General features: G+C 37.8%; 1 protein-coding gene across 5 annotated transcripts in view; it reads right to left on the bottom strand.

Annotated features, from left to right (window-relative positions):
* The window catches only part of MID1 (midline 1), a 172,893-nt gene that overhangs the window by 5,770 nt on the left and 144,061 nt on the right, over positions 1-23,062 (bottom strand). For all 5 annotated transcript variants that reach the window (XM_068180077.1, XM_068180076.1, XM_068180075.1 and 2 more), the window contains 4 exons: positions 21,191-21,339; positions 17,833-17,960; positions 9,491-9,634; positions 1,094-1,255 (listed from right to left, as the gene is read on the bottom strand). In XM_068180077.1, the coding sequence (XP_068036178.1) occupies positions 1,094-1,255; positions 9,491-9,634; positions 17,833-17,960; positions 21,191-21,339 (583 nt within the window). The remainder of the gene's footprint in view (positions 1-1,093; positions 1,256-9,490; positions 9,635-17,832; positions 17,961-21,190; positions 21,340-23,062) is intronic.

Raw genomic sequence — 23,062 nt, 5'->3', positions numbered from 1 at the left:
CGGCATGCACAGAAAATTTAAATTAGATCTCTCATGAAACCTGTGTGAGGCTCTGGTACATGTACTTAAAATAAGATGCAGATTGTTCAGGGTTATCTACTTTTGCAATGTGCATTTAGCTGCATATTATGACCAAACATAGAATAAACCCATTGCAGAGTAATTGGGGACTGTTTCTTACTACCTGACAGCAGTAACATAACCTCCTGCCCACCTTTCTGACTGCTTAGTAGCCTTTGTGTGCTGGAGCAGTATCTGAAGGATGTCTCTCTGTACTAAATTGTGTCTGGTCACATCACACAGGTTAATAGCAAACAGGAGGAAATCAGAAAGGTGTACATGCCATTCTCTTCAGACTCCTTCTTGCACTACTCACTATCCCTCTTCAAGCACCCTACCCTACAATAAACAGGTTTCAGAAGATGCACAAATCCCAGTGTTTTCTTTCCAGCCCTCAGAACTGCCCATGATGACTACATGACTGAAGGATTAGTTTGGGCAAGAGGAAAAAACAGCTGAAAACTAGACTTAAAATTGCTATTCTACATCTGCTAATAATTTGAGTAACCATTGTTTTTTTGAAGTGGGATCTCTGACTAGTCTACCACCTTGAACTCCACAAAAAAATGAGGGGGTTGAAGCTAAGAAGTTTTCCAATGCCCTAAAAAAGAGACAATTTTGGAGGCTAAAATTAGACTAGCAATTATCTTATGAAGAGTACACGAAAATAAAATGTTTTACTGCAAACATAAGAAAAGTTTTTTCTTTGTAGAGGAAAAAGAATAGAGAGGATATTAAAACAAAACCACAAAAGAGTATTTTCAACCATTTCACATATGATGGTTTCATTCCTATGTGATATTTCCAGTGACCAAACTACAGATATATCTCCCCCCCAAAAAAAACCCAACATATTTTCTGCACTACAGAAGACTAAGGCAATCTTGAATCATGTTAAATAGATCAGTCTCATTTTGGAAAGCACTTTAAAAGAGTTGAACTTCTCTGTCCTCTTGTATTTTCTAAAGATCAGCCTTATAAAGGAAGGCCAGAAAGGAGAAGACTCTGTGTATCCTGATCTCGTGTTACTCACTGTTTGTCTTGAGCTTGCCAGGCTCGCTGCTGCGGCTGCCAGCCTGATTAATGGCCTTGACAATGAAGATGTACTTCGTGCCACTCTGTAACCCGTGCACCGTGTAGTGGTTTTGTTTGATATTAGGAACAATCATCCAGCTGTCGGCTGAGTTGCATAAACCTGCAATTTTGAACAGAGCACATCAGTCATAGCACATGAAACACTTTGTAACAGAGGGACATTTAGAGCATTCCCAGGCACCCAACGACCAATATGAACTTTGCTTCTGTACCTTTTAAAGTGCTGTTACATTTACTGAGCCACTACTTAAAGCCACTAATTCATTTTATCAACCCATAGCCAAGGTACCTTTTAAATTCTTGCTATGTGAAGTGAACCATAAAAAGTGGGTATTTAAGAAATAGCTCAGTGGAGACACTAGAAGTCTGAGATTTTTCACATCCAAGCACAAGGCATTCTTTATTGCTTAAGAACTGGAAGATTATGGAGATCCCATCAATCTACTGTTTGGATTAATGAACTCAGTATAAACCTCAGAAAACGAATGTGAGCAGTAAAGCCAGGAGGGCTGGGGAGGCACCTTTGCTGACAGTCCCCAGGTATGCATTCTTCAGAACCTGAAGCAAATCATGGGAGGCCAAACAGGGTAGAGCATGGGCTTCAGAGAAACCTTTGGCTCTTGCTCTTCAGACTTTGCCAGAAAGTAATCTAAGCCAGTAAATTTAATGGATGCAACTTTTTGATTTATGTCCTCATACTGAAATGCCAGCTGGGAAAGAGCTGGAATATTTTCCATTTATAAACCTTTTTGGTTTATATTTGGTTTACATTTGATGCCTACCACAGAAGTATAGCACACAGGAAGCAAGTAAAATAAGGCAGTACCAATATCATAAACAAACCAGGAAAATACCCCATTAAAATGAACTTTTTATTCTTCATAAGTTTTTCCTACTGTGATATAAACACAATGGCAGTCAATCACCCATACATACAGTTCCATCACTGCATATTTGGAATAGATCCTGGTCTAATGGATTCCCCAGCCTCTTACTGTAGATGTTTACATAAAGAAAAAAAATTAACATTTATGAAGAGTATATCTATTCACAACATTTCCTATGGTTTTACAGCCAGAAATAGATAGATGCAAGTGGAAGTGTATGCATGTGTGCGCATATATAAGGCTGGAAAATGTAACAGAGAAAGGCTAACAGATAACTTCTTGGCCTCTGACTTTACTGGGCGTAGAACACATTATGGAAGCTGTTGTTATTTACAGACAGCTTTCAGCTTTTAACTAATATTCTACCAGGAAATCACTCATGAAGACAATCTTTCAGAACTCAGTAGTAATTCAGCTCTGCATATCAGACAGTATGGAAACTTTATGTAAAACAAAATTTAAAGGCTACTGGTTACAAAACCTGAAAGAAACGGATCTGTGATACATGTTTGCAGACTCACAGACTATTCATGGCCATACTGTGAGATTCCTTCCTAATGTGATATGTGCTTTTCATAACAAAAGATCATTAGAAAAAAAATTAAGTTTCAAATTTCAATCTACGTATTATGAAGTTTGTATCTCAAAATTATCTTACAGTACAAAGCATTTTTGAGAGCAGGCATAACAGATTCATCCTGCTGTGCAAATAGGTAACTGTGGGACAGTTTCAGGTTGGATTCATACTATCTTGTAACGAAGAGCTACAATACCTAACCTATTTTTCTGTACTCTGAGGAAAGGCAGAAGTCAGTAAGTAGTTTCTTTCCCTTCCCCAGTTGTGAATATCCTACCAACCACAAATGCCTCACTTTTCTTGTCCACAGAGGAAGCCTAGGTGATAAAGATAGGTGAGATTTCAAATATCAGGTATCTAAAATGATGTGAGATGAGTCACCTATCTGGAAGTTATATCTATACATTTATTAATACATATATATATATATATATACACATATATATATACATATATATATATACATACACACACACACACACACACACACATATATATATATATATATATATACACACATATATATATATATATATATATAATTGCATAGAACAATTATCTGCCTTCCTCATGAAGAAAAAGACCCCTACTTTATACCCCATGGTAACCTCAACTGGGGCCAGCACTTGTAGTGAACTGCTTAAAGCAACATCCGTCCATGTCTTCTCTCACTGAGCCATACACACCAAATTATATTTATTTTTTTAGGCTGTGTGTGAATGGGTTTCCTATGAGGAAGAAAGAAAAGAAAGGAAGCAGCTTCCTGACATAAAATATTTCATTGACTGCTCAGAGGAAATCACATCTTTTCCCAATTTGCCACAGATATTAATTGCACACTTCTGTACCTGAACTGCCACATTGATTTTGCATTGAGACCATCCCTTACTGGACTCATAGGTGCTATTGCAAAATAAATTAAAGTATTAATTAAATTAAATATTATTATATTTAATAAATAAGAAAAAATGAAGCTTTGGATTTAAAAGGATTTCAATATGATCGAGTCTTTAACTAAGATGCCTCTGATGGGATACCAAATAACATATGACAATAAGAGGGATGGATACAGACAGTGGTCCTAGAAGTGTCTTCTCCAACCACAACCACACTTTGAAAGCAAGTTCTGTGGTATGTATAAGCCATATATAAACTGATCATTATGCAGTCACAGAAATGCCCAGAGATTTGCTTACTCATCTAGAAACTAGTTTTGTATTATTCACTACAACTCTCTAATGGCCACATTTTTAAGATTTTCATTACACTTTTTACAATATCCTCCAGAAGCTGATTGCTCCTTAAAAAAGTATAAAATTTTGATCCAAGTAGTATACAAAGGCCAGTAAAGGTATTGTTGCATCGCTATGGGTCTCCTCATTGGGCATGTGGATTTATACCTACCCAATAATCACTGAAGGCCTTACCTACCCTAAACACTTTTTTCTAACAGAAAACTCCTGTTAGACCTGACTCATGTTCTAGAGGAAACCTCTATCCTCTTCGATGACAGAATACATCTTAGGTTTCTTTTCTTTGTCCTTCCACTCTTAGGCTTCCCAGACTACTGATGTGCAATAAATGCTGGATGTGCAGTGTCTGACTTGGTTACTTCGCTCAAGAAACCTTGCTGTCTTAAAAAGTTCAGCTCTTGCCTATGCACCAAAGGGCTCGATGATCTTGTGCTTTCTGACTGTAAGCTCTTTGCTAACAGGCTTTAAACTGTACTTTGATTCAAAAATCCTGGGAATGAAGTATTGATGATGCCAAACTACAAGTCCAAACTCCTTCAAAAGGGAGAATAGTTACTTGTGGCAGCCAAGTTAAGCATTTACGTATGAAAGAATAATTTGTCACTGCATCAAAGGAATTTGTCTCCAGTTATGCCCTGTCAGGACAGCCTTTCTTCTCTGAATACAAAAGAATATGATTAAGGAAGTTCAGGGAAATGAACAAGCAGCCTGATCACACTGGCATCCAGGGGAAGTGTTTGCCCTCTCAGTTCCCTGCCGGTGGCAGCAGGTGAAGTGGAAAAGTACACATCTCCTCACTGGTGCAACAGCAGGAGCCAAGGGTCTCCTATTGTACCCACTCCTAATCCAGGCTGCATTCAGGTTTCTTGTTTCAAAAACCCAGGGCTTTTTACAGGGTTATGCAGATGGTAAAACAATGTATTTTAAAACTGTAGCCTACAAAAATGTAGAGAATTTAAATTACATCCTGGAATGGTGCAGTGAGCACAGTGATGTCCATACAGGATGTGTGAGTTTTCAAAACAAGTTTCTCAGAGTCTGGAGGTCATAATTTGTAAAGCTATTTCCCTGGTGTTGGCTGTTGATGCACTTTAAAAAACAGATGGGAAAAATCCCAAGGTATAAATCCTCCTAAAATTTACACTGATAGATTTTAATAAAATATATTTTCTTGAAAACTGGAAAAGGAGAACAAAAGTCATGGTAAGGTCATTTACTCTCTTGAGTACTTTAATTATTGTAAAATGTTTTATTTAAATAAATAATTACCAATTCAAATTGGTAGAGCAAATAAGGTAGGTGAAAGTAACAGATCTCCACCCCCACTCTTCATTCCCATCTGAAAAAAAATATATGTAGGATTTCTGAAAAACACATTGAATTTTTTAAGAAATACAGTCTTTTTATACTTTTAATGATGCAGAAGTTTTCTGGTTTTATCCCAAATTTGCTTTTGTGCTATTAAAAATTCTCACTAAAATCTCTAGTAGAAATCTGAAGACTGTAAGGAATCTGCTTTTATTAAAATAAAACTTCCACAAGTCTAGAATATTAAAAAAATTATTTAGTGAATCATAAATTCACTATTTTTCATGGAAGCTTGGGCTCCTAATTGTCTTAGGTTCTTCCAAAAACTTTTAACCTCTCTCAAAGGAAGATAAGTCCTATAACAGTGAAAGGGTTCTGACAGTAGTACACTGTATCCTTCATGTAGTGATTTTTTAGAAATTAGACTGTATAACTAATTATCCCTGATTTCTTTTACGTGGTAAGAGAGAATGATTTGCTGCTTTTTATCAAGAAGGGAGAGATGTATTTTTCCTGAAGAATCTTCTATCAGAGCTAGAGAAAAATTTGAACCATCCTGAAACACACTATAACAAATCCACGATGTTAAAAAAGGGCATACTCAATGAATACTTCAAAATCTATTGAAATGGGGTAATGAAATTATAATGCATGTTAGTTAGCTCGTGACAAAGTAATTTTAAAAGCTTTTACCGTATTCAGATTGCAGGTGATTAGCTGCCTCTCAGAAATGCAAATGTACAAATGGTAAAACTCTGAGAACAACTGCTTTAGAAAAAGCCTACTTGATCTAAAGTTCTGTATTGCTCTTATGCACAGAATAGGTCTGCCAAGCATTCAATAGCCAAGAAGTTTGGCCACATTTGGAAATAATCTTTCCTGTATGAAATAGAATTCAAATGAAATACTCTATTTGGACCTTGGCCATCAAATATTAACTTTCCAATTTTTCAGTTAATAAAAAAGAATATAGTTGATTATGTTGGATAGAAAATGTACTAAAAAAACATAGTATTGCTTGTTTTTGTTACTGAATTCTTCACAATCTCTGGATGATATATGCCTCTAGTGGGGGAAATGTACTGTGAGTGGAGAGTGCAGTCAGGCTGGCTATGTGGTTTAAGAAACAGATTCCAAAATAACAGCCTCCATTAGCACGGTAGGTGGGTATGTATGCAAAGTGATTCCTATTGCCTCGAGGGAAAAAGCTTGTTGGTTTAATGCAGTACTCGAGCTACTCCCTGGTGACTAATTTGTAGCTAAAAAACCATGGAACTGGAGTCAATCTATGAGCTTGTTTACATTATCTGCTACATGCAACACACAATACCAATGGAAATTTTTGGGATGTGACGGAGAAATAAAAAATACAGTTATGTGCAACAGCATGCATATACCATAAATATGAGGAAATTATTGCTAACCCAAAGGCTAAAACAGGATTTAAAAACAACCAAAACACAAAGCTATCTTCAGTTCATCAAAACTTGAAGGCTGCAGTGCAGCACCTGTTCATGCCACTTACAGTGAGAGCAGCTCTCTGTGTTCAACAGCACTACCAAGGTACACTGTGATAGTCTGAGAACAGCCTTGGAAGGTCATTTCTAACAGATGTGATATTAAATCCTTCTGCAGGATCAAGAATAGAATGTAACAAAATGAATAAACATTTAGGCAGTGTTCTGAGGATGGGATTGACAGGGCAAGAAGACAAGGTCTCAAGTTGTACCAGAGGAGGTTTAGATTGGATATTAGGAAAAATTTCTTCATGGAAAGGCTGGTCAAGCATTGGAACAGACTGTCCAGGGAAGTGGTGGTGTCACCATTCCTGGAGGGATTCAAAAGTCATATGGTTGTGACATTTCGGGCCATGTTTTAGTGGTGGACGTGGCAGTGTTAAGTTAATGGATGGACTCAATGATCTTAGGGGTCTTTTCCAACCTAAGTGGTCCTATGGTTCTATGATGTAAGTGGGTAAATCTCCAATACCAGTGTAATTTGGAATTACCTAGGAGAGTCTCATATTTTAGAAACCCAGGCAGATTTGTAACATGTTGACAGGAAGATCACAATTGGAGGGGTTCAAGTTTATATTAAATAATGGTATTTTTTAAAAAAGGCTTTACAATATTTATAAAGGCCTTTCACATATACTTACACATGCACTTATTTAATTTGGGTTAACATAATAGTTTTCAATTAAACCAGGATATTTGCATAAGAACTGGCTCTGTTAAAAAAAAAACAGTGTTCATTTGTTTTATCTTCAAATTCTTAATTACCTATTTTTGCAAGATGATAGTATGGAAGTTCAGATTGCATACTGAGCACTTCATGCTATGCTTGAAAATTATATTGCATCCCTGAAAACAGACTTATTGATATGTTTTTCAGATCAAAGCTTTCACCTCCACATGGGAAACCTACATTACAGCCTAAAAAAAGAAATACCTTGTTATTTATTCACTAGTAAGCAAGGAGTAAAATCCCACATCCCAAGGCTGTGGAAATGACACACCTTTTGTTGCTGCCATGTTCATACATAATGCAAATAATCGACTTGCACAGCATAAAGCCATAGATAAAAATGGACTGGAAAACAAGCAACACTGGCTTATCATTGTTGTCTCTGCTTGGTAGTGATTAATCAGGGAAGGTTTTCCTTTCTTATCTACCTTGCTTCAATTTATGAAAAATTACTATTAGACTTTTTTATTATCCAGCTTGCTCAGATGTAGAAGCATGTGTTGAAGTTTATTTGGTCTTTCCAACAGCCCTAAATTTTGCAGTGTGTTCTTCAAAATCAGACTCTTAAGGGAAATACTAAATGGAGGTTTTGACAAAACATTCATCAAATTTTCAATAATCTGTCTTCTTTTTTCAGTCAGTCCTGAATATTATAATACATTCACAGTATGCTACTTAAAAAAAGGTGTTAAGGTGCCAGCACATGAATCTTCAGATGTCCTTTCAGATGGCTTGGAAAATAAACCCCTGCTCAGTGATGGAGCAGATGAGGTGCACACAGTAAAAGAGGAGTCAGTGGGAGAGTTTGGCTCAGTACTCAAACTTGGTATAGACCATAACATTTTTCCACTGACATAAAGCATGTAAACATGTCCACAGCACTAACTTTCATCAAAGTATCACAACAAATTTTCTTCTTACAAAATATTTTTACAAGAAGAAAAACATTTCTGCCCTGTCTCACAACTAAGCCTATCTAGCTCAGTGCGTGGCCGGGGTATTTGATGGTGGGGAAAGATGGGGGTGTACAAAGGTTTCAAGGAACAGGGAAAACACACACTGATCATTTCTCACCTTGCCTTCCCAGGCATCAACAGCTCTGGGACTTACAGAGCAACTTCATTGCACTGCATTGCCCTCAGTGTATTTTTCTTGCACGATCTGTCCAGGCATCTCTTGAACTCAAAATCACACCAAACCCCTGTGGCGATGAGTTCCCTATCTAAATATGTGTTGACTTGAACCAACTCCACATTTTGATTGATTTGGCTCATTTCAGAATCCTTGTTTAATAAAACAAGTATGTGTCAGCTAGTGGCATTCCCATTAAATATACAGTGACCAGGAAGAAGTTGAATGACTTCTCCAAATTCATAGTCAATGACCCCAATGATTGTAGAACACTTAATCCAGAAATGTTGACTTCCTTAGCAAAGATTAGACAATATATTTTTTTCTGTGAGGAGTAGTTATTTAACAATAAAGCACTCCAAAATCTAATTAAGTAAATTTGGCCATTAAAGAAAGTCACAGACTCAAAACATAGAGTGCACTCATGAAAAATATGCTATAATACAAAATAGACAATGTTTGTTAATCTCATTTTAAGTAAAACCAAGTTAACTTATAAATTGTTGTTCCACCGATGTTTTTTGACTTAGCCTGTAGTTCACTGAGACCTATGCTTTGTAGCCTTGAAGACAATAAAAATCAGAGGGAAGGACTTAATCTGTATTTCAGACAAAGGTCCAGCTATCAAGTTTATATAAATGACAGTGGTGCTGCAGTCCTAACTAATGACCAGTTCAATACAGGCTCCCATGTGAACACTGCCTGACTAGTGCAAACAGTGGAACTGAGGTCTTTGAACTTGCTACATCTGTAAAAAGGGACTTGGGATGCCTTTAAAATCATTATTGGTTTGGATTGAAAATTTTGGCTTTAAATCATTCTAGAATATAATTTTTCCTTTTGTTCTTGACATGGGAGTGTATTTATCTTTAAAGATACTTGGTTTTCACAGAAACCATAAAGGAACAAGAAAAGAGAAGGTTTATACTCACTAACAACATTGGCTTGTCCAGTGAAGATGGTATACTGCAGCTCATAAGAAACCACACTGAACTCATCATCTGATGTCCAGTGCACAGTAATGGTATCATAGGAGGCTGTACAGAGCTCTTCTCGAATGGTGGGTGGGTTGGGAGCTGTGAGATACAACACAGGAGGCATAATCAGTGAAGTATTTCCCCTCTCCCCTGAGATTAGGGGATGTAGTTGATGTACGAGATTGTAGAGACATCATCCAACAGACTTTTCAACAACTTTCGCTAATTCCAGTACTAACTTTGATTATCAATTAACTGTTAGGAAGGAATTCTTAATAACAACATAACCACCTAGGAACTCCAGATTTTGAAAATATTTTGTATTAAAGTAGCTTTAGTTCCAGATGCCATAGAACAAGTGACGTATCTGTGGTCACCTTAGATGAATATAATGACAAGTTACTTTTTCTGAGATTGTTCTGATAATTTCACCAAACTTTTCAAAACTGCATTGAAGCATATCAAGAGGGAGGGTCAACACTCTTCACTGTTGACTTGAAAGCAGTGTTTTCCCAGCCTATCTTACCAGAGATTGCCATAAATGGTATTGTGGCGGTGCATCCTTCCTGGCCCCGCTCTAGGCTGCACTATGATCTGTCATTCATTAGCAACAACTATTTTAAAAATATAATTTTGGGGAAGTTCCAAACACTCATACTTTCATGCTCAATTTTCTCCTCTCTCCATTTTTATTGATCTCCTAGCTATCCTTTCTAACTTAGATACATATAATTTCTGCTGGTTATAAAATTCACATTTTCCAGCATTAAAAAAAGAGTTCTTATCATAACATAATGACTGTAGGAATATTACAAGCAAATGGTCACCCAGGAACCCTCTGTCTCTCTTTTTTTCTAATCAACAGGCAAAATTTCTGTGTAGCAATATATACAATCTTATCCCATATGAACACATGAGTTTGTTTTAAAGACCTATTTAAAGAAGTGAAACTTTAAGCAAATTACTGGGGTCTAAATTTTCCTGTTTGCAATCTTTAAAAAGCCAAACACCTAAATTACAAAAAAAGAGTCTCTCTTCCTGAGGGATCTTCCTGCGGGATTGTCCTGCGTGCTTGTCTCAGTGGGAGCTTCATTCCAAATCATCTTCCCTACAAGCCACATCATGAAAAGAAAAATTACAAATCTTTGTGCTTTAATAGTATTTCTCCCAGCTGTCACAGAGTGAAGAAGGAGGGCACTCAAGCTGAAACAACCAAATTATGTCTGTATTAAAGGAAATGAAGGCAACTATGAATGTTTGTGGTTTTGTTTTTGGTTTTGTTTTTGGTTTGGTTTTTTTTTTTTTTTTTGTTTGTTTGTTTGTTTTTTTTTATCAGCTCTTTAACCTCTGACAGCCACAAATAATAGCCTCAAAAAAGTCCCTCTGAAGGAATTCCACCTTCACTTTTGCAAGATCTTATTTTTATGAAACATCTATTTTTTTCCATCAATAATTTTTATAGATCATAAAACTGATGGCTTACTGATGTATGTTTCCAAGGATTAGAGTGCAAACAGGTTCTTAAGAAGCCTCTTTTAACCATGGGGCTTAAGGAAAAGTTCAAATGTGTTTCATGATATGACCATGATTTGTGATGCTCTAAATATTGAATCACAGAAGCCTACCAATTTTTTTTTTTTTTAACTTGACAGAGAAACCCTTGGGACAGAAGAGTATTAATGAAAAGAAATACAAATAAACTCAAGTAAGAACAGATACCTGTGAGAAGAATATAATCAAAATGTGGGGAAAAAAAAGGGTCCACAGTTTTCTGAAAAGATTAATGGTAATATCAGCTATGTTCCAAAAATGTATCCTGTTGAACAGTCACTGGAGGTTTTATTTTTTTTTTATTCCTAGCTGGGGCTTCATTTCAATATTTTGCCTGTTCTTCAAAGGCCAAACAAAAACTGGAACAAGTGTTAAGAACAAATACACAAGTAGATAAATTTTTATTTGTCTGATGTTGTTCAACTAAGGTTTTCTTCTATCATCTCCTAACAGCAAGGAGATGACAGAAGTACCTAACAGCAAAACATTTTGCTTGAGAAATGTACTTGTTATTATTTCAACACAGAAAATAAATATTAATTTATGGAAAACAAAAATTACTGATGGTTTAATTAATTGCAAACTGCATTTCAATAACACCCAAGCATCTTCAACTTTTTTGAAAATGGCATCCTAAGTTTGCTCTTCGTGTGCACACCTGGCCTTATAGCTGGAAATCTACAGGCCTTCATGTAATGAAAACGTCTGAAAGAGATTTTACCTAAGAAAGGCATATTTTCCCTGGCTCTTGTGATTAACCCACACTCACCTGAGACTATACTGCATGAATTCAGCTCTTTGGCAGCATTCATTTCATAAACCATTCAGAATAAAACAAATACACCTGCTTCTCCTACAGAAAGGCAGGCAACTCTACATTCAGATGCTTTGTTATGACAAAATAATGTAGCTGTCCGACTGCCAAATTCATCATTCCACAGCACATTCTCCTTTCAAGAGTGTAAATTTGTAATGCAATTAAAGGGATTGACCTCAACCAGTTAGCTTCATTCAGTATTGCCTTTGGTAATGTGTGATGTGGTGAATTATTGAATTCACCAGTCCCGTTACAGAGCTCTGTGCCATGGGAAACTTCCTCAAAGACTCCAGTGATCTCAAGGCTGCACCAGCAGGTTCCCCTTCCTGACTGGGGAGTACTTCACCACTGCTCCAGAGGGGAAGCCCAGCATGCTTCCAGCACAGCAGTGGAAGACACAATGCACTTCTCCATACAGGATCAGAGCACATATCTGGGCGTGGTAACTGCTTCAGACACTTAGAGTTTCATTTACCAGCTTTTGTGAATCAACACTCTCTCACAAGACAGAAAAATCATTGCTGAAGGCTGTTTTACTTCATTTTAGCTCAAAACTGAGTAAATACACTTAAAAAGTCATTAACCACACCTAAAATGCCTGAAAGGCACTAATATTAGAAATGCAGTTTCTTAAATTTGCTCTCAGGAGTAAGTGATCTCACAAGCATAACTACTCCCTTTCAACCCATTTAGTTTAAGGCACCTTCCTTTCTGCGTCATCTGCATGGCTTTTGCTCTGAAGCAGAACTCATGGCTCACAAGGTCTGCACACCTGAAGGACACTTTAGGGACTCTGCCACCTCTCCCTGTTGAATTCCAGCATTAATGCAGTGTCTTCTGGGTGTCTGTTGAGATACTATCTAAATTCTCTCAGCACAAGGTCACAGAGATCGACTAAAACAAGCTCAAATTAATTTTGTTTGCTCAGTTTCTCTTTCCCTGATGTCATGCAGTGACGGACTTTGTAAAGATTCCTTATGGATTTTGATACTGACTATCAAGATCTAAAAGAAGATCTAAGCAATCTGCTTGAATTAATGGTGCTAGAAATATCCTTATTGCTGGTGTGACCACGAGGGAGTTGCACAAGATACTCTGAACCTCTCTTTTAGATATTCATTACTGAGTCCATTTTGTATCATGACACTGAACTGAATCAGCATGGAGGAATTTGGAAGGCACAGTTACATCGGATGTAGATACAAATTTTATGTATTATTAACCTGTCATGTGTGAGTTAGTACCAAGGGCTTGATCATACATACAAACCATCTCAACCTAGTCTTTGGGCAGACAAGGACTGCTCAAAACCAACAGAATGAGAAGAGATTACAGGAGCATTGTCTGGAATTGGTCTTTGATCTTTCAGTGCTGAAAGAGTTAAGCAGTAACACAAGTTGTCAAGAGTTTCCAGAACAAAGTTTTTTCTGTGTAAAAAAATTGCTGGCATATGCTAGGCAATACGTATTTCTTTGTGCAGTCATAGGTGAAGTGATGGATGAAAAAAACTTATCATTGTTTCAGATAGGATTTCTGAGGTAGGGCAAATTGCAAGGTCAAAGAATGGATGCTCCTGCAATTGATTTCAAAGTATTAGGACACAAACCAAGCATTTTTGATTCACAATGGACAAAAGTCCTTATGACAGTAATACTGTGCAGAGAGTTTGCAAGTTATATCTATTGCCTAGATCTAGCTACATACATGTCTAGAGAAAGATGGTTTCCAGATGAAGAGCTTGAGCAACTGTTAAGATAAGAATGCTTTCAAAAGACATCATGGCTATATATACAGAGAATAGAACAGTCAGATGAAGATTAAAAATATTGTTTTAATATACTGAGCTTGATATCTCAATGTCTGGCTGGCAACTTTCAAAAAGATATCAGAGATTTTATTTGGATAGCAGAAGCTTTGGACAGACATCTATGTAAATTATAAGCACAAACTAGTTAAATTTATTTCTTCAGGAAAGAAGTAGCCCAGGAAGAAAGAAAGATAGGGTTGGGGATATGGAGGATGAAGAAGATCTGACAAATATTATAGTGGCAAGAACCAAAGAAGAAAAAAATCTCCAGGAGACAGCCAAGGTAATTGTTTCAAAAACAACTGACAGCAGAGATAATGAAGCTGGAATTTAGGTTTTGACATTTTGTTCAGAAGCAGTACAGATGACAGTCATAAGGTAGGCTTCTTCACTTAATTTACAGCGTAGATCTATGGCTAGGATGTACAAATGGTCTTTGTTTTACTTAACTGTGAAATGTGATAAAAGTGAATCCTAATTCACTCTGTCACACAGTGTTCAGTTTATGATCTATGAAAATTCCATGCACCAATCTGAAAGGAGTAATATAAAGGTTTCTCTGGAGTTTCTGGACAACAGTAGAGAATAATCAAATACATTTTACTCTTGGGATTATATATATATATATATGTATATATATATATATACCTATATCTCATGTATAACTATTTACATAAATGTATTTTAACTGTCTGCATAGGTTGCATTTTATGCTCAGATAATTTGGACATGTGCTTTGCATTTTGCCACTGCAGCCATATGCTATTTATTAATGTGAAGAAAAGCCAGTTAGAACTGTTTTTCACTGGGCATCAGGGGCAAGGATAAAAATGGTTTGTTAGGAAAAAACCTGCTAAAATGCTTGCAAGTAATGGATGCAAGTTTCCTCAGAATGCATTGTGAGCAAATTTTAAGACTGTGGATGAGTTATGAGAAAGGCAGAGAAGGAGCTGTGTAAATGACACAGTCATCATGATGGATCACAGAAAATATCTTTGTAGCAAGACAACCCTTCATTTTGGTACTGATATAACCTTGGTTTTCTGCAGTATACAGCAATTAAGTTGATAATATTGACATATGATGTACAAAGGGGAGAAGACCTGAGGGATGCAGAAACAGACTGCTAGACAAAATTAACCTCATATAACTTCACAGATCTAAACTACAGCTATCTGCATTTGAATAGGTACATCTATCCCCTGTTTGGAGACAACTGGGAGAAATAGGGAACTCCAGAATGGAGTCAAGTGCCCCAATATATGTGCCTCAAAATGAAATGGTTATTTCTATTCTTTGGCCATAAAGGAAGATGAGACTGATTATTTAAGAGGTCAATTGCTAGATTAGGGTGAATGAGTCTGTTTTTAGTTTTAATCCTTCATTTCCTTAGATTTTTATAAATTTGGGGTGAAGGCTGAACATCATGGCAAAATTCCTGCCGATTTAGAGAGAGGCAGACAACATAACATTTCACTGGTACTATATAAGAAGCTGAAATTACTCTTATCACATTATTGTTGTGTTTTATTTACTTGAGGATGTGTTAGACACTGTTTGTATTAATCTGTCACACAGTGATAAAGAAATTCCTTGCAGATATTTCTCTTTTAGATATGGCAAGAATCCCACAGCTCCAGCAGGCAAGAGTGCTGCTGCCCTGTGCATGCACCCAGTCTTGTGCTCTGCTATTCATAGAATCACAGAATCAGAGAATACTTTGGATTGGGAGGAACCTTTAAAGTTCATCTGGCCCAATCTCCAGGCAGTGAACAGGGACAGGTTGCTCAGAGTTCTGTCCAACTTGATGTTGAATGTTTCCAGGGATGGGACCTATACAGCCTCTCTGGCAACCTTTTCCAATGTCTCACCACCTTCATTTTAAAGATTTTTCCTTATATTACCCTCCTTTGGTTTAGATCCATTACCCCATGTCCTTTCTCAACAGACACTACTAAAATGTTTTAAGTGCAGAAAGACCACATTGAGGCCTCCTTGGATCCCTCTCATCTGCAGGCTGAACAACCTTAACTCTCTCAGCCTTTCCTCTGAAGAAAATCCAGAAGCCAGTCCTCTGCTTGGAAAAGATAGTGGTTGGCAATGAGGAGACTGCACCCTCACATTCTCCTGAACTCACACAAGCATATCCTCTGAAAACTGGGACACGTGAATGGACCCAGGAAGTGTTTTCCAATGCTTTTCTAAAAGTGCTTTGTGCCTTTTATTGCAAATTCTTGCTGCTAACAGCAGATGCCTAAAGACCCTGCAAAATAAAAACCTACCCCATCTCTTCTGTTTTCAATTGAGCTGGAATGAATTGTTCTAATTCTGGCATTGAAATCAAAACACCCTAAATTACAGTAATTTGTTTCTCTTTGTGAGTCATTGTACACTCTGAGACTACACATTACTCAGGCTTTCAGTAAGGGTCTAATCCTGTGGGCTTCCTCAGGCCAAAGATCTGTTAGGTGAGGTGTGGCTCTGCTGAGTGGAGAACCCACCCCACAGCCTGGCTCAGAGCACACCACAGGCTCTCTAGCTCCAGACACAGCCAGATCCTCCAGTTCTGTGGCGGGGGAAATGTACAGCATCACTGACATGAGAAAACATCTTTCAGTGCTGAGCCTATGATGTTGATTGCTTGAACAGCTTCTGATTGCTCATGGGAACTCTGCCAGGCAGCAATCTGCTGCAGCAAGGAGGCAGCCCCAAGGGAGAGGGTAACACCTGGAGCATCCATCTCCTGGGAAATAGGGTTTGGTCCCTGCTCTCCCTCCTCTGGCTGCTACAGGCTGAGCTCCAGCTGTTCTTTCACTTCACTTTGCTGCAGTGGCTTTTAATAATTTCTTACACTTACTTCCTCACACTCTGGTGGTGAAGAATGCAAGGACAGGAGGTGGGAAATGCATCCCAGTTGTTTGAAGCACCCAATGCTTCCTGGAGTGTTCTGTGGCTGTTGGATTCAGGATTAAGAGGGAGTGTTATTTGGTTTATGTAGCAATGTTTTGGAAGTGGCTGGGCTGCAAGGGTTATTGCTGTCAGGAAAGATCAGGAGCTGACTCAGTATCAGACACAGACAGCTCTAAGATACACCTGCCACTGTCCAAAGCTGAGCCCACCACTGGTGCTGATAGTGTCTCTGTGATAGCATTTTAAAGAAAGAGGAAGAAAGGCTATGCAGCAGTGGGGGCAGAGAGGAGTAAGAAAATGTGATAGAAACATTCCTGCAGATGTCAAGATTGGTGAAGAAGTGGTGAAGAGGCGCCCCAGGTGCTGGAGCAGAAATTCCCCTGCAGCCTGTGGTGAAGGCTATGGTGATGCAGCTGTTTCCCTGTAGCCCACAGAAGACTATGGTGAAGGAGGTATCCACCTGCAGGACATCTCCTCCGTGGAGGACCCACACTGGAGCAGGTTGATATGCCCTGGAGGAAGCTGCAGCCTGCAGAGAGAGTACCACACAGGAGAAAGGCTTCTTACAGGAATTGTGGCCCATGGAGGACTCCCACTGCAGCAGTCCACTCCTGAAGAACTCATCTGACAGAAAGGACCCACTGTGGAGCAGTTGTTGGAGAATGACACCCTGTGGGAAGGGCCCATGTTGGAGAAGTTCATGAAGAGCTGCATTCTGTGGGAGAAAACCCATGGTTTCTGTAGGGGAAGGGCACCAGGAAGGAGTGGCAGAGATGATGTGTGATGAACTGACCACAGCCTCCATTCTTCTTTCCCATGAGCCATTTGGTGGGGAGCAGGCAGAAGAGCTGGGAGTGAAATTGAGCCCAAGAAGGATGGAGTGGGGAAAAGTTTTTTGTTAGATTTATTTTTATTTCTCAGTGTCCTAGTTTTACAATTAATTTGCAATAAATTACATTAATCTTCCCCAAGCTGAGTCTGTTTTGCCTGTAGCACTAATTCTTGAGTGATCTCCTTGTCCTTATCTCAACCCATGAGTTTTTCATCTTATTTTCTCCCCTTACTGAGGAGATGAAGTGAGAGTGGCTTGGTGAGCACCTGGCAATCAGCCAAAGTTACAACCAAAAGGGAGAACTGAAAAAAATCCTATCACTACTATTTTATGAGGAATATGTAATAGTAGCACCTCAAGAAAAAAAAAAAAAAAAGTACCTGTAAGGTAATCAAGGCATTCCAACAATTTCTTCTCCCTGGTAAAATCAAGTGCGAAAGTATCAAAAGTATCGTTGAGATTAATTTCAGGAATTAGAACCTGGGAGGATGCAGTTGCCATGGAAACTCTGTAATGAAAAGAAAAATGTCTTTTAGCACTCAAGACACAATGACTTATATCAAAGTGGACTTGATCAATATGGTTGTTATAGCTTCTCAAAAAGCTTGATAAAAGCTTATATACGTATTTTACTTATATGGTTTAAGTTACAAACTTCTGCCACTTTTATTTTTGACAGCAAGATCTCCAATAATTTTTTTTACTGAGCTTAGGCTTATCATGCAGTATCAGATAAGATTTTAACAAAATATTGGCAAAGCAATATCCCTTGAATTCTTCTTTTTAATCATCCACTGAACCAAAGAAGAAAGAGCTCTATAATTAGCTGTGTTTAAGCAATTTTGACAGATGCTGCATCTCTCCCAACCCTTGTTTTCCCAAGCAGTTTCTTGCTCCAGGCATGCCTTGGCACTGCTGTCCCAAGGGCTTGGTGCAGTCCCCACAGCTCCTCAGCAGTTCACCACAGCACGCTGCTGTTAACTTCAAAAGGCACAGGAGGGAGATGAAACAAATAGATGTCAGCATGGTTTATTTTAAAAAGCTTTTCCCTACAAAGCTTGTGTGCATACTTAAATTTCCTCCAAAATGGAAAAGTTTCCTCACCTACATTCACATTTTCTCTGACCAGATGTACTAATATAAAGAGATGAACTTTCACAAGAAAAATGCCATCAGGAAGCATTTTCCAGACCATTCAGCCTAGTTTCTCCAAATGCATATTTTTTGAGAGCTGGATACTGGATGTGTTTACAGAAAATTTGACTGGTTTAAGGAGAGAGATCACTAAACCTTATGCTATACAACAGAAACTGTGGCAAATGTTTCAGTTTGGAGATAAACAGACAACTATGCATGAAATCTTTGCCTGTTATCTGTCATTTATGACACGCCTGATCAAAATATTTGATTGCTTTAATTTAAAATTTTCCCATATTATTCTTTTCTGTAGACTGGACTGAAATGACTTCAGGATGAATGCTTACTAAGGACTATTTTTTCTTTTTTTTTTTGAGCTGAGGAGGTTTCCTGGTCAATATTCTTGTTATATAGTTATCAGCATTGTTTCTCTTGCAGCTGCGGGTGCAGAACTTAGTTTAAAGTAGATCCTAGGACATTTATTTTTTTATTTTGTATCAGCAGGCCTTCTTTTTGGACTGTTTTAGGGGATATGCAAAAGGTGCTCTGTGTTTGATGTGTTACAGTCAGTTTTTGGTGAGATCAACCATTCAAAATTTCACACACCATGTCACCATATTAGGTTCAGAGAATTGAATTTTGTCTTGTAATTCTGCTTACTGTTGACACTGTAAACACTGACACTGTACTTGATTGGAAGGGATTTTTCTAGGATAAATGCATTTCACCCACTGTAAATAATGCACAACTTAATCATCAGAGTGAATGTAATGACTTTGCTTGTGCAGTTACCTGTTGTGCTTACAACAGAAAATATTTTACTGCAATTACTTTGAAATGTGTGGATGAAGAAATGCAACAAGCATGATTTCAGGAGACTTCTTTAGCTGCTGGAGCTCAGAGCCCTGGTGAGACTATTACATGAGCAGTCTAAAAGCAAACAAAATGTTACTCACCACAGGAGAACTAAGAGAGTTACTTGTGAGAAATAATTTATTAATTCTATTTAGTCTCTTTTTCCATTTGCAATTTGTCTGCAAGCACTTGGTATCTTTTTTACCCTTGGTTTTATTCACTGCTTGGAATGATTCTCTGATTTTCAGGGTGTTACAGCCATCTCATTACAGACAGCAATCTTTGATAGCCAAGAATTAAGTTTGATTGGGCACATATGTCAGCTTGTCTCATTCCTGCTCCCCCAGTGTCTCTCCTGTGGTTGTATTTATGAGGCAATTGTTCATGCTTACAAGTTCAAAATGGAGCTTCTCTGAATATTCTGTGGTAGGCCATTAGAAAGCCCTGTGTCTCCACAAGTTTCTGCCCTACTGCTGCTTCTGTTGAATACTGAAAAAAAGGGCAGACTCCCAATTTCAGCTTTTGATACTCGTTGTAGTTTTACTACTGGCTTCAACTGGGATGCCACAATGTTCCTTGGTGGCAGAATATAAACCACAGTCTGAGAGACAACATATAACCCACTGTCTTACCTGGCCTTGTCTTTTTCAACTGATTATCATTTCTCTAACTCTGTAATGGGCAACCCAGTGTTGCTAGCTTATTTATAAAACATAATTAGCTTTGATGAAGACTGATGCAGTACACCAGAGTAAGGGAAAGACTTAAAAAATGAGTAATAGGAGCAGGGAATTTCATGTTTTGGATTTGTGGAAATTGGCTGGAAAATGTGAAGATATAATGTGAACCCAGAAATAAAAAAAATAACTATTAAAAAAAAGCTATTAAAAAATTAAAAGTAGCATACTTTTGATGTCTTTCTTTGTTGTCCATATTCTCCTTTCTTGAAACTTTTAAAATTAAAAAAAAAAATTCTGATTGCTAAACAGCTGATATTCCAGCAGAATATTTTTTCAGCAGAAAGTCCTACTGAAACTCAGTGGGTATGTTTCAGCATTCATAGCATTGCACTGAAAACCAGACCAAATTTTCTGATAGCATGGTCCTTGTCGTTGAGATCCTTGATATATCTAGCATGCTGAAGATGAGCCAGAATCCTGAAAAGAGCAGAAATTCCCTGCACCCGGGGGCCCAACACAACAATTGATGTAACTTCCAAACCTCCTGGACTGTTGAATCTCCATCCTTTCAAGATTCATGGTGCAGGTTCACAAAGTTACAAATTTCATTATCTTGTAGCTTTCTATTTTGTGAAGAATATGAATCCATTAAGACCATTCCCAGTTTCTTCTAAGGAATGTACTGACTGCCTGATTTCTTTCTCAAACTCAGAATTTTTAATGAAGTAGGATTTCAGCCATAAACCCATTTTTAAAGTGTGCTTAACATCAGACATCTGCTTGGCAGCCATTCTAACTCTTTCACTTGTGCATGTTGTTATTATTGTAACTCTTAATTTGCACCCTTTTTTGACTGCTCCTCTTCTCAAAGGAATGTTTTGATTTAGCATCACAGTAAGGTTCTTCCCAATATGGTATAGCATGAAGTAGCATTTTGGGGGAATATGTCAACTACCCCCCTGTCTTTGACCACATCTCTGATGTGACAAGACAGTACAGCAACTATGGCAACCCATCTGCTTTAAAGTGAGTTTTTTCTTTTTATTGAGAGGAATATCTCCTTTACCTTTCAGTGATATTTTTAGCTGTTTGCAGGAAGCGAGCGTGATCATTCTCTTTCAGTGACTGCTCAGCCTGAGAGATGAGGGATGTCGAGCGCTCAATGCACTGTTTGCAGTTCGCAATCTGCTGAGCCAGTTTTCTCAACCTCACCACCTTGAGTGGAAACACAGGAAAGCAGTCATGTCTCTAAGGTCACAAATCATGGTTGTGTTTGCAATTCAGAGGTAAAGCTGGACAAAGGAGGAGTTAAGATAAATGGCTTTGGTGACAAGCTTTGTGGTGAACTCCATCTAGCCATGTAACATTTTAATAAGGGACAGGCACAGCCTTTCTGCCTGAATATTTTCCACATGGAAAACAACAGGGGGGAGCCAAAACAAGCACAGCTGGCCTATTTTCCAGCAGAAGGAACGTCATTTCCTGGTAATTTCTGCTTACATGATAACTAAGGTCTATTTAGATAACCGTTTCCCTGAAATTATGAGATCTGTGTTAAAGGCTACTTATAGACTAACTACTTTTTTTATTAATTGATTTTCATAAAAAGAAAAAAACTGAAAATAAAAGTTAACAGAAAAAGACTGTTCAATTCTGTTAACAATACATGCCTGACCTCATTACGTGCTTTAAGTAAAATAGGGTGTTTTCTTGTTGGATATTTTTAACTGGACAAAAGCACAGTAGTGCTGGAGAGCTGATTATTATTACTGCAAACATATGTGCCGGAGATAAACGCAGTAGATGTAACTGTAATCATTAGCAAAAAGGTTAGGGAAGGGCACAGTCCTCCATTTAAAGACAATGTTGGCTAACAAAACTTTCAGGAACTACAATAGTTCCTGAAAGGTCTGGGAGTCCTTCCCTTTGTTATCACATCAGGATCATAGTTTGAACTGCAGTAAGAAATAGGAAGGAAATTAAATAACTCTGGAGTTTAGAAAGGCACATTAAGACCAAGTTACATGCAAAATGAGGGAACTAACAACAAAGTCAGTTGGCAGAAATGTCCAAATTTATAATCAAGATAGCATTCCCAATCTCAGGGCACAGGCTATGAAGTTGCTGATTTGACTTTCAGATATATTTGCATCCTAAGCAGTGATGAGGCTATCTTAGTGCAGCTATCTGACAACAGAAACAAGTAGGAAAATAAACATTTTTTAAAAACTTTCCAAAAAATATACTGACCAAATGATTTGTGTCACGTGATATTTGTAGCTATTTAAAGACAGAAACAGCAAAGAGAAGAAAATGCTGGGAATGCATAGATTTTGGTAATGCTAATGATTTGATCAGCTTCTAGCACGAACTAATGCCACAATGTTTCCTGTAACTGTGCATTTGCAGAGATTACAATTCACTCTACACCAGCCTAACCAGGGAAAGGTTCACTGCAGTGTTAAAAAGTTAATCTCTTTATTTACTAATCAATTAACAAGCAAACAGTGAACTGAAGTAAATGTTAACTTATGAGTTTTTTGCAGTAGAAGTCATGTCATGACTTGTGATGTCTATATATGAACTATATTTTTCACTTGATTGATTCTTTCTTTTATCTTCAAGAAGAAGATGAAAAATTGAAAAAGGAAGAGTCTCTTCTCAGTCCCCACCCACTTCTGCAATTGTAGGAATGACATCTGCTCTAGGATTATTTTACCTAGTTGATATTTGCTTCTTCCCTGTTACATATTCTGTGGGATTTTATAGGGTTTGGGTGATAGGTGATGTTAAGTGTGGGGCTGCACAGGGTGTTCAGACTTGTGTGTAACTGAAGCTGCAGGCTTGCAGGCACTGCTAGAGCTTAGTATGTGTCTCCAGCTCTGTAGCCACACCTACAGTCTTATACAGAAATTTGTCATGCTCTACCTTCCAGAAA

The sequence above is a fragment of the Anomalospiza imberbis genome, chromosome 2 (assembly GCF_031753505.1).
Source record: "Anomalospiza imberbis isolate Cuckoo-Finch-1a 21T00152 chromosome 2, ASM3175350v1, whole genome shotgun sequence".
Classification (NCBI taxonomy): domain Eukaryota; kingdom Metazoa; phylum Chordata; class Aves; order Passeriformes; family Viduidae; genus Anomalospiza; species Anomalospiza imberbis.
Note: the sequence above shows the minus strand (reverse complement) of the source record. Positions and strands in the feature narration are given on the sequence as shown.